Source organism: Falco rusticolus, chromosome 1 (genome assembly GCF_015220075.1).
Source record: "Falco rusticolus isolate bFalRus1 chromosome 1, bFalRus1.pri, whole genome shotgun sequence".
NCBI lineage: Eukaryota > Metazoa > Chordata > Aves > Falconiformes > Falconidae > Falco > Falco rusticolus.
In genome coordinates, this window is record NC_051187.1 from 38504792 (window position 1) to 38518912 (window position 14121).

General features: G+C 48.1%; 1 protein-coding gene across 2 annotated transcripts; it reads right to left on the bottom strand.

The window, feature by feature from the left end:
* Positions 1 to 330: 330 nt before the first annotated feature.
* LOC119141177 (glutathione S-transferase theta-1) lies at positions 331 to 12569 on the bottom strand. Of its 2 annotated transcripts, XM_037373151.1 has the most exons (6): positions 12396 to 12569; positions 12214 to 12270; positions 8207 to 8294; positions 6970 to 7120; positions 4570 to 4746; positions 331 to 3548 (listed from the first exon to the last, which is right to left on the bottom strand). In XM_037373151.1, the coding sequence occupies exons 1-6, from the start codon at positions 12505 to 12507 to the stop codon at positions 3348 to 3350; spliced, it is 786 nt and encodes a 261-aa protein (XP_037229048.1). In that variant the 5' UTR covers positions 12508 to 12569; the 3' UTR covers positions 331 to 3347. The 2 variants fall into 2 exon arrangements, with proteins under 2 accessions (XP_037229048.1, XP_037229143.1); XM_037373246.1 differs by lacking the exon at positions 12214 to 12270.
* Positions 12570 to 14121: the final 1552 nt, after the last annotated feature.

Below are 14121 nucleotides of genomic sequence, written 5' to 3' on the forward strand. Positions count from 1 at the left end.
ACACGGAGGTCGCGCCCCCCTCGCCCTGGGCCAGCCCCTCGCAGGGCTCCGGGTTTTCACTGGTTTGCCCCGGTTGCATCAGCTGGCTTGCGGGCCTTTTGCTTTTTGCATGGGCATTGCTGGAGTATGTGTTAGAGGCTGTGGGAGCAAACAAAATCCTGCCTGATGGGTGGGCAAGATGCGTTTTGCGAGGTCCTTCCCACTAGTGGAAATGACCAGATGTCTCTGGTCACCGCGACGGACACCTCCGCGCAGGGAGGGTTAAGGATGGAAAAGCATTCCTCAGAACAACTTGAGCTACAAAAAATTAATGGCAAGCAGAGAAGTTTATTGCTTTATCTAACATGTATAATTACCAAACAAGCTTCTGCAATCAGGACTTTGAGTTCCGAAGCTGATAAAAGTGACTGTGGAAAGCTGGCTCACTGGCATAGTTTAACCTACAGATCAGAGGTATCTAATCTAGAGGTCAGAGGTTTCTTGGAAGCTGAGCTACTGTCCAGGGAGGGTTACACGTGCTCATTTTCAGCAGAAGATTATGAGCCAGCTAGATTAAAAGGTCATTTTATTCAAGGCGCGGCACTGTTGTGAAAATTGGCCCTGTGTTACGTGACTTGTTGGTTTTCTACAGTTCAAGACAATCCTAATGAAAACTGATTGAATTGCTCATTTTTTTGGTGGGGGAATCACTTGGTCTTCACAGCTGCTAATGAAGACAATACTGGTACAAGGAGCAGTGTATGTAAATCAGCTAGCAACAGGCTGGAAAAAGATTTCTAGGAGAGAGATAGTGAAGAGAGACTCCCAGCCGGAGAGGGTAAGTGGCATGGCAGGCTGGCAGGGGGTGGCTGCTTTTGGTGGTAAGCGGCAATACAGACGCTTCCTCCAAATCCCAGAAAGCAGCAGAAGAAATAACATGTGAAAACTGTTAAGATTCCAGGGTAAGCTTACAGAAAGATATAATCTTGTAAATAGAAGAGACGATTCCAAGTTTGTCACCGAAACAAAGGCAGTGGGGGTATACAGACAGCTTGCAAGCACCAGGTGCAAGCCCACCACTGCCTGATTCCTGGGAGCTGTTGCTTCCAGGTAAGATGCCATTTAGGATCCATTTTTCTATTTCTCTCCCATTACTTCAAACACTAAAGAACTCTTCCAATTCCAAGGCCAAAAAAACTTCACATGGCAAGAAACCAACATATCAGAAGGCCTCCAAAGGGAAAAGAGAAGATTAAAGTATCAGATGTCAGCAATTACAACAGGACAAGGGACCGTCACAAACATTTTTAATGATATGCATTGTCCTTCGCTCTTGATGGTTCACCATGTGAATGGCAGATTGTTCCAAGGCCTCACAAACTGAAGACATTTGGTTTATTGTTTCTGTCTTGGAGCAGGCGATTAAAATGCATGTAGGGGAATGAACATAGAACCAAGACAGAACAGCACAGCAGCAAGTAGTCTCAAACATGCTTAGCCTTTGGAAAATCATGGTAGCTTTTTCCTTCCTGCAGACATGTGCATGTGTCATCATCCACTAAGCAATTCCACTCTCAAAAATTATTTATAAAATCAATGACTTCCCACTTAAAATTTAACTCAATTGTAGACAATATTTTGTGAATAAAACATCAATAAAAACGTATTATTCAGCTAATGTCTGGGAAGAAAAGAAAAAAAGGGTGGGAATAAACATGTGCCTGTTTCTAGTAGTTTGGTTCATTAAAAGAAAGGGTCTTCAGTCAGGTCTCTTGTCTCTACAGAGAACATAATCACAAAACAAAATTTCCTGCTAGTGCAAGCTGAAGTATATAATGTCCTCCTTCCAGACAGGGAATTTCAAGATCTCCATAAGCTCTGGACTACATCAGTAGTATCTAGAACTGAAACCTTAGTGAAAAACATCACCAGAACAAATCAGGTTTTATAGAACCCACCAGCAGACACATCACTAGCCAAGACATAGTAGCACTGGAAAGAAAAGAAACGATTTGATTACCAAGAGAAGCAATTCCTGAATTATTTACTTGTTTTTTCATATTCTTACAGACAGAGTTCTTAGGCCAGGATTTTAGGGAAAGGTTCAAGGGCAACAACTACTCAGGAATGGAAATATGCAGATATATAGTCCACCAGTTTCTGCATCCTTTATAATTTGCTGTTTTCAACCTCGTAAATTGTGCTGCAATACAAAAGGGTTTTGTATTTGAGCTACAGCTAACCAAAAATAAACACAGCCAAGAAAAAGAGCCCAAAAGCTCCAAAACAACTCTCTGCCCTTTTATTGTGATGCATATGTTGCTCAATGCCACAAAATCTCTCTTATTACTTCAGCTGCACAGGGTGACTGACTTTGTGAACTTCCATCCAAAACAGTCTCAGAAGAGCATGTCTTGATTTATTATCCCTCTGCATTTTCTAGGAGAAATGTGGATTGCTATTACAGTATTACTGCAGAAAAAAAAAATCTGATTGCTGTTACATTCTCTTTCAAGAAATCACTGTGAATGCATTCTTTCAGTGTATTCCCTATATAATATGCATAGAGTATTCTAGGTAGGCAATTATTTGGAGGCTGTGGCATCATCAGCTTTCTGAAGTGGCTTGGTCTTTACTGCACAAATCATTAGAAAAAACCCTGCCAAATGTGTACCGGCAGATTAAGCACCAACAAACCCCAGGCTTTCAGAAATCAAAAGTAGTGGTTAAACCAAGAATTACAAAGATTCACAGTTGTAAATGAATATGAAGAAACTTCCCCACAGGAACCTAAAGGCAAACGTAAGTGTGGAATGTACATGGACAGCCAAGCAAGATGTCTCAGCAATAAGAAACTTAAAAAAAAAGTATTTTTTCACTTTTGTGACTGCCTGTAGTTTTGTGCTGTACTTGTCTGTGCAGATAAGCTGGGAAGGTGAGGATCAGGCATGCTTCGCAGTGCTTGCCACTTGAGAAGGACCTGCAAATGTTAAAACACATGAAACCCATGATCCTCATCCTATACGGTTCTCTAATGTTACCAGTTTGTAGACTGGTTCAAATTTTGTCAGGAAATACTGTTCACATCTCTACCATCTCTGAGAAGACTGACACTGAAATAAAACCCAGATGCACATGTTAAGAAACCTGTAGGGCCTCAGCCTTCTGTATAAATTTAATGGTTCAAGTCTTGAACCTTCCCCAGCTTCCACCCCCAAAGACGCAGAAAAGGCCTGGCAGGGGAGGAAACACTCTGCAATTTCTGTGTTAGAATTACAGTGCTCTTTCCAGTAACATGTAGAACTGGAGGTCAGAGAAAGAAAAAAAAACCCAAAACCAAAGGGCAAGAAAAATCAAGGTAGGTTAATTCATTTCAACATCTTCATCAACACAGGTGCCAGATGCTCTTTCAGCTGTGGATCAATTTGAATGTTGCTGACTTCTTTGATATTGAGGATCATCTCATGGGCTTGGAAGAAAAGCTCTTTCCCCACAGCATCCTCCACCCGCCTGCGCCACTCCATCAGCCTAGGTCGGTCTTCAAAGACATCGCAACCAACTCCAACAGGCTGTAGAAAGGGGGAAAGGGCAACAGTAAGGCATTGGACAGTCACTTCTTCACCAAGACAACAGGCACCAACAGTGTACCTGCAGGTACAGGTCGAGGAAAAAAATGCAGAAGAGCTCACAGAGGAGCACTGGGAAGAAGGGAGATCTCCTCTGGTCGGGTGTATCTATCTGGGGACACAGAAGCTAGCCTATATTTTAAGGAGCATTTACAAGTCAATTCCTGAGTGCCAGCACAGCTGTTAGGAGCAGCAGAGATGACTACCGCTTATCATGAGCGACGGAGACACAGTGGGCTGACAGTTCCGGGGACAACTGCACAGTTCACAGTACAGACTGCTGTATTACACAGCAAAACCGCAGCACAAAACACTAAGTGTTTAAATGAACTGGCATCTTAGCTGATATAATTTACCCCCCTTCTACTTTCTGCCTGTGACACTCTCTGCAACACAATGCTCTAGGGAAGCAGCACTGCTATTTTTCAGTCTCTGGAATACAGAACTGGGAGAAAGAACCACTTCTGGGCTGCAGGATCAGGCCCTGATGGTCTGGCAGAGAACAACCAGTTTGTAACAGACTTCAATTTGATCGCCTCTTTCCAAGACTCAGTCTTGCATCTTCCAGACATGGCATGGGCAAGTACCATCTGAAGACGAGTATGCTCATATGATAAAAATATTCCTATACAATTTCTTATTTCACCAGACCTGTCTGCTTTTGCTTCTCATTTTTGTATATTACCTCCTTCTCTGGAGGTTAAAAATAAAATCATGATAAAGGATGAAGGAGAAGTACTGTCAGAGAAGAGGAACAAAAGAGATCTGTTGCAGACAGCTTTTTTTTTTTGTAAACTGGTTTTCTGAACCCACTCTCATATTCTCATTGTCTTAGGCCAGTGCTGTTGAGATATGCCCTCACTCCTCCTTCCAGTGAAGTGTTACCACATGCCGCACCGCTCCCTGCCCAGCAGCATCTATTTTCCCTTGTGCTGAGTCTTCCTTACCACACTCCAGCACTCACTTGCATCAGCTCCACAATGGCCACAAGATCTGCCAGGGAGATCTCACTCCCGATGATAAAAGCCTTGTCCTGCAGAAACCTCTCCTCAAATTGCTTTAGGGAAGTGGACAGCCCCTCCATAACCTCCTGGAGCTTCTCGGAGGGCAGTGGCTGCCCTGTGAAGAGAGGAATCAGCACCTGTGGAGAGAAGGGACTTAACAGTACAGCTGGCTGTCTCCTCATGGATCTGGTGGTAGTCATTTAAGTTACACCCCACAACCTACTCATGATCATCAGTGATCCTGCAGCAGAGCCACAGGAGGGCACGATGCTAGAGCTTCCTGGGCTGCTGCAGTTCCAAGCAGCTCGTGGACACAGAGCACACAAGCAGTCCTAAGTGGCTGATGTGCCGTGACAGCAACCTCCAGGTAATGGGCAGCAATGTGTGGGACCAAGTCAAGGACTCATCTTGTTTTGTGCCTGGCAGTTGCACCCTCCCACTCCACCTTGGTGTGTTCCGAAAGAAGAATGGGCAACAGCTCCAGGGAAGACAAATCTCTGCCACAGTCATCCCTGCTATATCCTCCATTTCAACAGCCTGCCAGGATGGGTCAGCAGGCTGCCTGCCCACCACCCACCCCTGCCGTCCACCCTATTGTGTGACCGGGTGCTGGAGGCCTGCAGGCAGCTGCCTGTCCTGCGGGGTGACAGAAAGAAGGGCATGGTGGTGGCTGTGGCAGGGAGAGTAGGAGGGACTGGAATGCATCAACACTGGCTGGAGAGGCAGGAAATTTTTTCCTCTGTGTGACAGCAGCCAGTGAGGCTGGGAGTGGGTAAGCACCATTTTTATACCATCCTTTCTGTGGCCTCCCAAGTATCATTCATTAAACCACTAGAAATTTTTCCACAGCAATCATGTAAGTGCGGTCCTTGTCTCCATGGACTTGCTGGCACAAGGGGTAGTTGCCTTTCTGTGAGATTTTTCAGCATTCAGAGGTGTGTGCACTGTCAGAGCCCACAGTGTTTCACAACTACGCAGCCTCCACCCACCACAGCTAAATAAATATAGTTTATTTAGAGAAGCAAAATTAAAAATACACATTTCCATCGGTGGGAGTGGACTGAATTTCTACTTACTGCTAGTATATTCAACAATTCAAGCTGGGGTTGCTTAATCCAAGCCAGGATTTTTTCCAAATGCATGTGAAATCTATTTCATCAGAAAATCATGGCCAGTTCTCTCCCTAAGTGGTTCCAGTTATGCATGATAGGATCTCCAGCTGGAGTTGATGTTTCAATAGCATCTTCTTCCTTTCCTGTATCTCAGGGCAGCCTGTCTTCTCCCACGTCTAGCTAATAAGCCTTCTGTTATATGGTGGGTTTATGTTTCCCTATTTTCAATGATTCTGAGGACCTTTTCTGTATCTGGGTTATCTAATCATCAGCAGCAATTAGTTGGATTTCTTTCCCTTGGAGCACTGCAGTAACAGCCTGCAGAGACTGGAAAGAACTGCTGCTTGTATGAATCTGACTCATATTTGAATCGCTTCTCTGTGCTCTCCAGCCAAAAATTCAAATGTCAATAAATCAAAAAGCTAAATGAGTCTTGATATGCTTTGCTAGGCACAAATAAAAGCAAACTTTACCCAGGAAGAGTGAAGCTCTTACCTGTTTACTGGCAACTCTGATTTAATCTGAAATTCCATACCACAGCTGTACCTGCAAGGCTGTATCTGCACCTGGGTCGCTTCAAGGATAGTTGCATTAAGCGTCTCGTGAATTGGCTGGAAATAGGTGTCCAGCAAAATCATCTGATACTGAATGATCTTCTGCCTCAGGGTGATTCTGTTAATTTTGCCTAAATGTAAACTGTTCTGACCACACTGAATAAAGAAATTCTGCCATTCTGTCTGTGTCTCTATTCCATTCCCAAGCCCATTTCAGAGAAGCACCCAAGTGTGCTGGAAGCAGAATGCTCCTTCTGGATTTCCACCCTGATGGGGCTGCAGGGAATTGTGAAGTATGCAAGCCTTTCTGCTTCCAGCAACAAAGCACATGCTCACCAAGGCAGCAAAACCTACGTGCAAACTCTGCACAGCTGTGCAGTGAGGGGCAGGCCCTCGGAGGCAATATCCAATCTGTTATATATTCATTCACCCATCCAGACAATGGAAGTCTGTTGGGCTTTGAGACCTTCCAAACCAGACCTACTTCAAGGGAAAAAACCAAAATGACCAAAGCTGCTTTTGCCAGATCCTGATGTTGAGCAATTAGGAACACTCTGACAGCTCCTTTCAGCTAGGAATGGCCTAAGTTTGTTATTCCAGCATGACAAACTCTCCAAATTGGCGCTGTTCAAATGCTCAGTATTCTGCTGAGAAAACATCACTCTACTTGCATTTTAGTATTCGGTCTCCTTACCTTGATCCACATGGTCTTAGGAGCATTAGCCCGGATGTTAGCGTGATGCCACGAGAGGTATTCATCTACCTGGGCCCGTTTTTGTATGTCTGATGGGTACCAGTGGTCAGGAGTGTTGTACTTTCGACTCAAATACAGAAGAATGGCAGTGCTGCTCAGATATTAAGAAGAGATAAGAAAGGGGTCAGGGATTCATGATGCAGAATGCTGTCACCTAAGCTCCCTCTCCTGCCCCTTCTGAACCTGCTGCTTCCACTAAAAAGCATTCAGATTGGGACTTCTGATGGAGTCTAGGCATCTGATTCATGTCGACACCAGAGACAGCACTTAATCACCTTAGTTCCCATGAAAATGTTAACCTGCTGGAGAATCATGGCACTGTTCTGTGGTGCAGAGGACTGCTGGACAGTACTGGGGTAAACAAACCATAAACTTCCATAATCATCTATCAGCAATGTTAAACCCTCCTGTTCCTCAACTGTTATGACCCATCTCTCTGAGAGCTGCGCGTGTTTATGTGCTTGTGGACTAAACGAAACTCTCTGATGGTTTATGTTGCTTTTTCATCAGATCTGTCCCTAGCCAGCAGCTTCCACTGAAGTTAGTGGAAGTCGCAGCAAGGACAGCCTACAGAATCTTTCTGTGTTTGTCCAGATGTTTATACTTCCACCAACTGGCCAGAGAAGTCAGATGGAAAAATATCTTAGTCATCTGCAGCAATATGTAAGCTGCTACTCCAAAAAGAGATGCCACAGAAAATCCTGTGCTGACAAAATGGAAGAAAATGCAGACCCTTCTAAAATGCTGATACTACTATAGTTCAATTATTTCAGTATTATGGCACCATTAATCAGTCTCCATATTAATCTTACAATGTCAAACCTAAATTTTATCTCTGTAAGTGTTCACTTGGCCTTTATGACTAAATCAGATAAATAGAAATTTTTTCCTAGGGTAAAAGGGATTTTTTATAAGCTTTAAGCATTTCCCAGAAATGTTTATAAATCCATTTTGAGGTAAGTGAATTCAGGGTAAGATCAAGAAGTTAAGTCAGCTCATTTATCATTCTGAAAGGTAATTCAAACAGAAAATAGAAACAAAACAAATGCAGTTTCATTATTAAAAATAACCAACATGTTCAGAAATTCCATGATTCTGAATCATTCAGCGGGAATGACGTCTCCCAGTGCTGCACAGATTGCTGGTACCCAAGAAAGTCTGAGGACTGAGTTCTTACCATTCTGCTAGCGTGAAGTCTCCATCCTTTAGCGCTGGTACTTTCTTCAAGAGGTTGACTTTGCCAGCTCCCTCACTATTTGATGGCCCTAAGAACACGAACAGACAAGTCAGAGGTTAGAAGTGTATCTGCTGGTGAGTGATAAAATTAAATACCTGTAGCCAATGGGACAGTCCCAGGTTTTCCCTACGTGGTCGTACTTCACAATTAAAAGGTAATGAAATGGAAGAGTCAGTGTAAAAGCTATCTGCAGGGGGGCAGCTGGCTCCGGCCAGGCACATAGCATGAAGCAGTTCACATTTTTATATAGGAATTCTCTTGCTTGACTCAGGTACCAGCAATACTTGCAAAACTGACTGAAAAAAAATCACTCCCAGAGAGGCATTTAGAGACCACAGTGAGGGTACTGGTATCGAAAACACTATTGCAGGCAACCAGAAACAGCTGACTTGAGAACACCCTGTCCTACAGCTTTAGAGACAGGGTAGGGGAAAAGACAGAAGTTAGAATGAAGACAACTGAGCACCTACAAAATACTTAATATTTGCCAAGGAAGCGGGGTCTGGAAAAGTTTAGTTTGCATGCAGAGACCGTCCCAACAAGGGCAGATGGTCACTACTCCTGCTCTTGTTCCCACAGGCAACACCAAAAAAAATATTACTTTTCCTGCAGTTTGTAAGTGCGGCTGAGACTAGCTAGGATGGATTCATGATGGAAAGCAACTGAAAAGCCTTGTGCCCACCGAGATCACTGCAGCCGCTAATTAATCAAAGACAACCCAGCTGGGTTATAGACACAGGGAGCAAAACCTCTTTCCTGTTTGTCTGTCTCTGAAGAGCAGAGGGAATTGAGCATTTACAAATAAAGTAAATGTTGTCAACAGAGCTGATTCCTCGGCAGACATGCAACTGAGGACGTTTCCTGCGTTTTTGCTGGGATGGGAAAAACACGAATGCCAGCAATGCAACAGTAGGGGCATGAAATAATTCACTCTGCTACAGTGGATACTCCCTAGGGGCAGGGGAGCTCAAACACCTCAACCCTGCATTACTCCTGGCTCTGTACGTCGACCTACCTCTGTCAGGAGGTAGACACCATCCCATAAAAGTTTAAACTCCACAGTTCCTTGGAGTTTGGAGGCGTTAACAGCTGACTATCTAATCAGGTTTTCAGTTTGCCTGCTGGCACTGGACTTGCCAATCAGCCGTTAAGTGCCAGGGAATTGTACAAAAGTCCAGGAACACATATAAGAAAAGGTGTGAGGAGTTTCCTTTGCTTAACTGCTCTCTAGAGGAGATGGGACATCTAGGGCACAAATCCTGATCAAATCAGCATGACCAGCAGGTGGTCTTATACAAAAATCCCTTTGGTTTTGTTTTTGTTTTTTTTTTTAAAAAACGGCCATTAGCTAAGACACATTGTATCAACATACCCAAGAACTATCTGCCCTCATTTAGGAGGCAGCAGCAGCATCTGCTTTACTGCACAAACGTGCAGCAGGAAATAGTCTCCAAGAAATAAAACCAGCCTTTGGACTATCTTTAGACTAGTTTATTTGCAGTTGGCTTTGGGAGGGGGTGGGAGAAAGAAAGGTGGCTGCATTACAAATTACAGGCTGCTTCCTAATATTGATTTCACATAATGAGGCAAATCAAGTAGAGCAAACATTACCACCCTGTTCTCCTTCCTAGCTGACTAGCCTCTACCTTTATTTATAAGAAATGCTTTTTTAAATTCCTGTGTTAAGTAGCTTCCATGGAGACTAAGGTTCACATCCATCTGCTGCCTGAAGGGACTCAAAGCCATGCCTTCCATCTCACTGGGAAATGTCTCTGGCTACCTGCAGTGATGGTGGCCTCCAGCTTAGCTGGGTAAGAGATTCCATGCGCACAGCAGAACCAGGCAGCACTGTCAGGAGAGGTAGGAAGAAAGGGCTCCTTAAGAATAAGAGCCAGATGGAAAGTTCAAGTTAAGCCTAATAACTGAGAAACTTGAATACATATTAAAAAAATCCCCCAAAATCAAGCCAGCAGGCAAAGTACAAGGACAAAGTGGCTTACACCCATGATTTTTATCCTAAAAACAGTGAGGCAAGTTTGTGCAAATCTACTGCCATGCAAGGAGTTGCTCCAGGAAGGTTCTTGGTCCTGTGATTTTAGAAGGGCTCCAAAGGCCAGTGGTCATCACACCCCCAGCTCTGGTGAGATCCGCAGAGTTCTGGCGGTCCTTTGAAGCATGCAGCAGAAAGTCATTATGCTTACATATGCTTACATAAAGCAAGTCATTAATGCTTACAGCTAATGAGCATCCAATTCTCAGACCTAGCTGTTTGGTTGTCCTGCTGTCTGTGTTTATTACTCAAGGTAGTGGGCAACTAAAGAAACAACAACATGAGAAGTAAGCAGTGGGTGAGGGCAGCTTGAATCGGATTGCAGCCTGCTTTTGCTGTGCAGCAGCCCTAGCAGGAATACTGAACATTAGTCCCCCTGATAGGGCTAACGTCATTACAGCAGGTTGGGCGGTGGGTCAGTGTCTGTTACACAGACTGCCCAGCAGTGCAGCCCAGAGATGCACCTTATTTGCCTCGGCTTGTACTGGGCCTTTGCACACAGACATGAAAGACCTGTCCAAGACCCTGCAACTGAGCTGCAAACTGATAAAAGCCTTCCTATGAACACCAGCTCCAGGTTGCTTCACAGGGACTGAAAGCTTATTGTATTAAAAGAGAGACGAATATTTGTATATGCCCTTTTGCAGAGTTTAAACTTGTGCCTCTCTCCCATCAAGCAGAGCCAACCTTTTTGTTTAGTGGTGTTAGGTGGCCCATCTTTACCATTCCTATGATGCTGACTTGACTTACGGTGCTGTTTAACATCAGTTGCATCTGGTGTAATTTGTTCTTGATGTCCCCCAAGGATATATATACACACGCCATGTGCATTGCTGGGCTTTGAGGAGTAACTTTAACTAGCAGAGTACATGCCGTCAAAAAGTGGACCAGGCTGCACACAGCAGGAACTCTTAAACATAAGCCATAGTGTAGGAAAGATTTTCTGGTGGGTAAAAAGAGCAGTGGACAAGATTTTACAGAAGTAGGAAGGAAAAAAAAAAAAAAATCAGCCTATTTGCCAATCATGTCCCTGCCTAATCACCTCTTCAGCTGAGGATTTCCAAGTACTATGCTTTGCCTTAGGCCAAAAAACCCTCCAGTTTACTAGGAAAATGCAGTATGGAAATGGACGATAGTCATACAGCTGGACAAGTCTGAACAGCTGAGTGTTCCTGCTACACACACCGTTCCCTGCGTGCTCCTCGGCTGTCACTGTGACTAATTTTCTAGAAATGGCTGGAAGAACATTCCTTGGGGATCCACAAAAATAGCCGCAGCACAGCTACCAGGCCTCTCCGGGACTCAGAGCTGCCTACTCGGCCCGTTGTACCCAGGCCCCTGAGCACAGCATGGGCGCAAAGCCACCGAGGTCCCCGGGGGGCTGCCAGCCGCCCCGCTGCCAGATGCCAGCCTGGGTGGGCCTGACCCGCCTCACGCCCCCCGGGCAGGACGGGCCCCGTCCGGAGCGCCCACCGGGGCGAGGCCGCGGCCCAGCACCGCTGCGTGCCTCTGGCCAACGGGCGCTACTGTCCCGCTTCCAGCAGCGCCGGCGGTTCGCGGCCTCCCGGGCTTCAAGCGTCTCCCCCGGGCGAGGCGCGGGCCCCCCGCATCGCCACTGACCTGGAGCGGGCGGGGCGGGACGGGACGGAGCCTCCCGGTGGAGCAGCCCCGCCGGCTCCGCAGCTCGCCCGTTCCCGGGGGCTGGAGGCGCGACGGCCCGGCAGCGGGACGCGCTCCGGCGCGAGGAGGCGGCGGGGCCCCCGGGCGCCGTGAGGGCGAGTCCCGCGGCGGGCGGCGCGGCCCGGCACCGGAGCGGCCGCCGCTTCTGGGGCCCAGCGCGGCCCGTCCCGGCTCTGCTCGCCCCGACGGGAGGCGCCGTGCTCCTCGCCCCCCTCACCTGCGCGGGGCTGCTCCGCGCCGCTCCCCGCCGCCGGCTTCTTCCCCAGCACCGAGTCTGCCAAGAGCCAAGAGAGGGGCGCTGAGCCCGCGGGCTGCGGCCCGCCCCGGCCCCGCCGCCCGCCGCCCCCCGCCGCCCCGCGGGGCAGCGCAGCGGCGGGCGGGCGGCCGTGCCCGTCCCACCTTTGAAGAGCTCCACCTGCTTGAACTCGAAGGGGATGTTGTTGCTGCGGGCGAAGATGTAGATGGAGCGGCAGGGCTGCGAGAGCAGGTCCAGGTACAGCTCCAGCCCCATGCTGCTGCGGCCCGGCCCGCGGGGAGCCCGCCTGCCGCCGCTCTGCCGGGGCCGCCCCGCTGGGCCGGCGGGGGCCGAGCCGTGCGCGGCCGGGAGGTGCCCGCCCCCGGGCTGTGCCGGGCGGGGGGGCAGGCGGGGGCCGCGGGGCAGGGCCGGCAGCGCCCGGGGGACGAGGACGGGAGGGGGCCGACGGGCCCCGGGGGAGCCTGCCCGGCAGGGGAGGGGGCACGGGGCTCCGGGCCGGGCGGGGGCCGGCGCGGTGCCCGTGGGCCCGCTCCAGGGAGGCAGGTCCCGTTGTAGCTCCCGTGGGAGCTGCCAGCCCCCAAAGGCAGGGCGGTGCGGAGCACTGGGGGCCGGCGCTGCCCCGGGACAGGGCCGCAGGGGTGTATCCGCGCTGCCATCGGGGCTCCCGGCCGCAGCGCCGAGCCCCCGCTGCCTCTCGGTGGGCTGCAGTTCCGAAGAAAATCTTGGTCACCTATTCCCTGCCCGGCGCTGCCAGGTGACGCCTGAAGGGCAGCGAAGGTGGATGGCTTCCCTGGGGCATTCCCTCTGCGGACACACAGTGAGGTGCCTTTCTTCTCTCCCTGGTATTTGTCATTTCAGATTTCCACGCAAGCAGAGAATTAAAGAAGCTCGGACTGAATTCAAGCCCCTGCAGGGAGCCCGCAGCATTCCACAGCTGTGTGGTTTCGGGAGGGCAATGTGCTGCCTGACTACAGGGACGTCTGGGACTCTGGGAGATAGAGCCGCTGGACCACTCCGAGCAAAGTCACCCCCAGTCAAACCCACCTCGGCTCAGCTGACACCTTTTTATCAGTGCTGTGCCAGAGAGCTTGCGTGTCACGTACAAATCCTTGGAAAGAGCCACAGGAACCTCAGGGAGAGGGGACTGGAAGATCACTTGCTCCTTTAGCTTGGATACTGAGCTGGGAGCTCACTGACAGGATAAATTACAAGCTGAAACACTTTCAGGTGCTTCCCTTTATGCCACTTTGCCGAGACTTCAGCACTGAAAACGCCTTGGGAATGGGGCTCACAGTTTAGACTGTTGAGCCTGTCAGTCTGGTGGACAAGCTGCATCTCAATGTGAAGTACAGGCTCTCCTGAACCACATGCCTGTTTTCAGTCATGTTTCAGATTTAGAGCTGCACAATAAAGGTTTTCCAGTTTCCTGGCCAGATAGGGAGAGGGGCTGTGCACACCTGTCAGTTCCCCTGCAGTGCCGTTTACACTGCAGAGCACCCACACGCAGCACCAACATGCCAGAGATGAAGGCTTACCAAGTATTGTGGCAGGTGCTTGAGTTCATGTCAAATTCCTTCAATGCAAAGAAGTCTTAAATGTTGAGGGAGTGGGGAAAAGGAACATGAATGTGGTTTTACACCAGTAACAGTCCAAGAAGCTGTGCTTCCTTGAGTTTTTCTCCAGTTTGTTGGCTGCATGGCATAGCCCACACAACCAAAGAGAGATTTTTATCTAGTCCTGTTGTATGGCATTTGACAGCATTATTCCCGGCTCTAGGCTAGTGCTTCTAGCACTGCATTTTCGTCTGGCTCCATCACCTCAAAGGCCATTTTTCCTGCCTTTGCATTCTCTATCAGCATTTTGGAAACA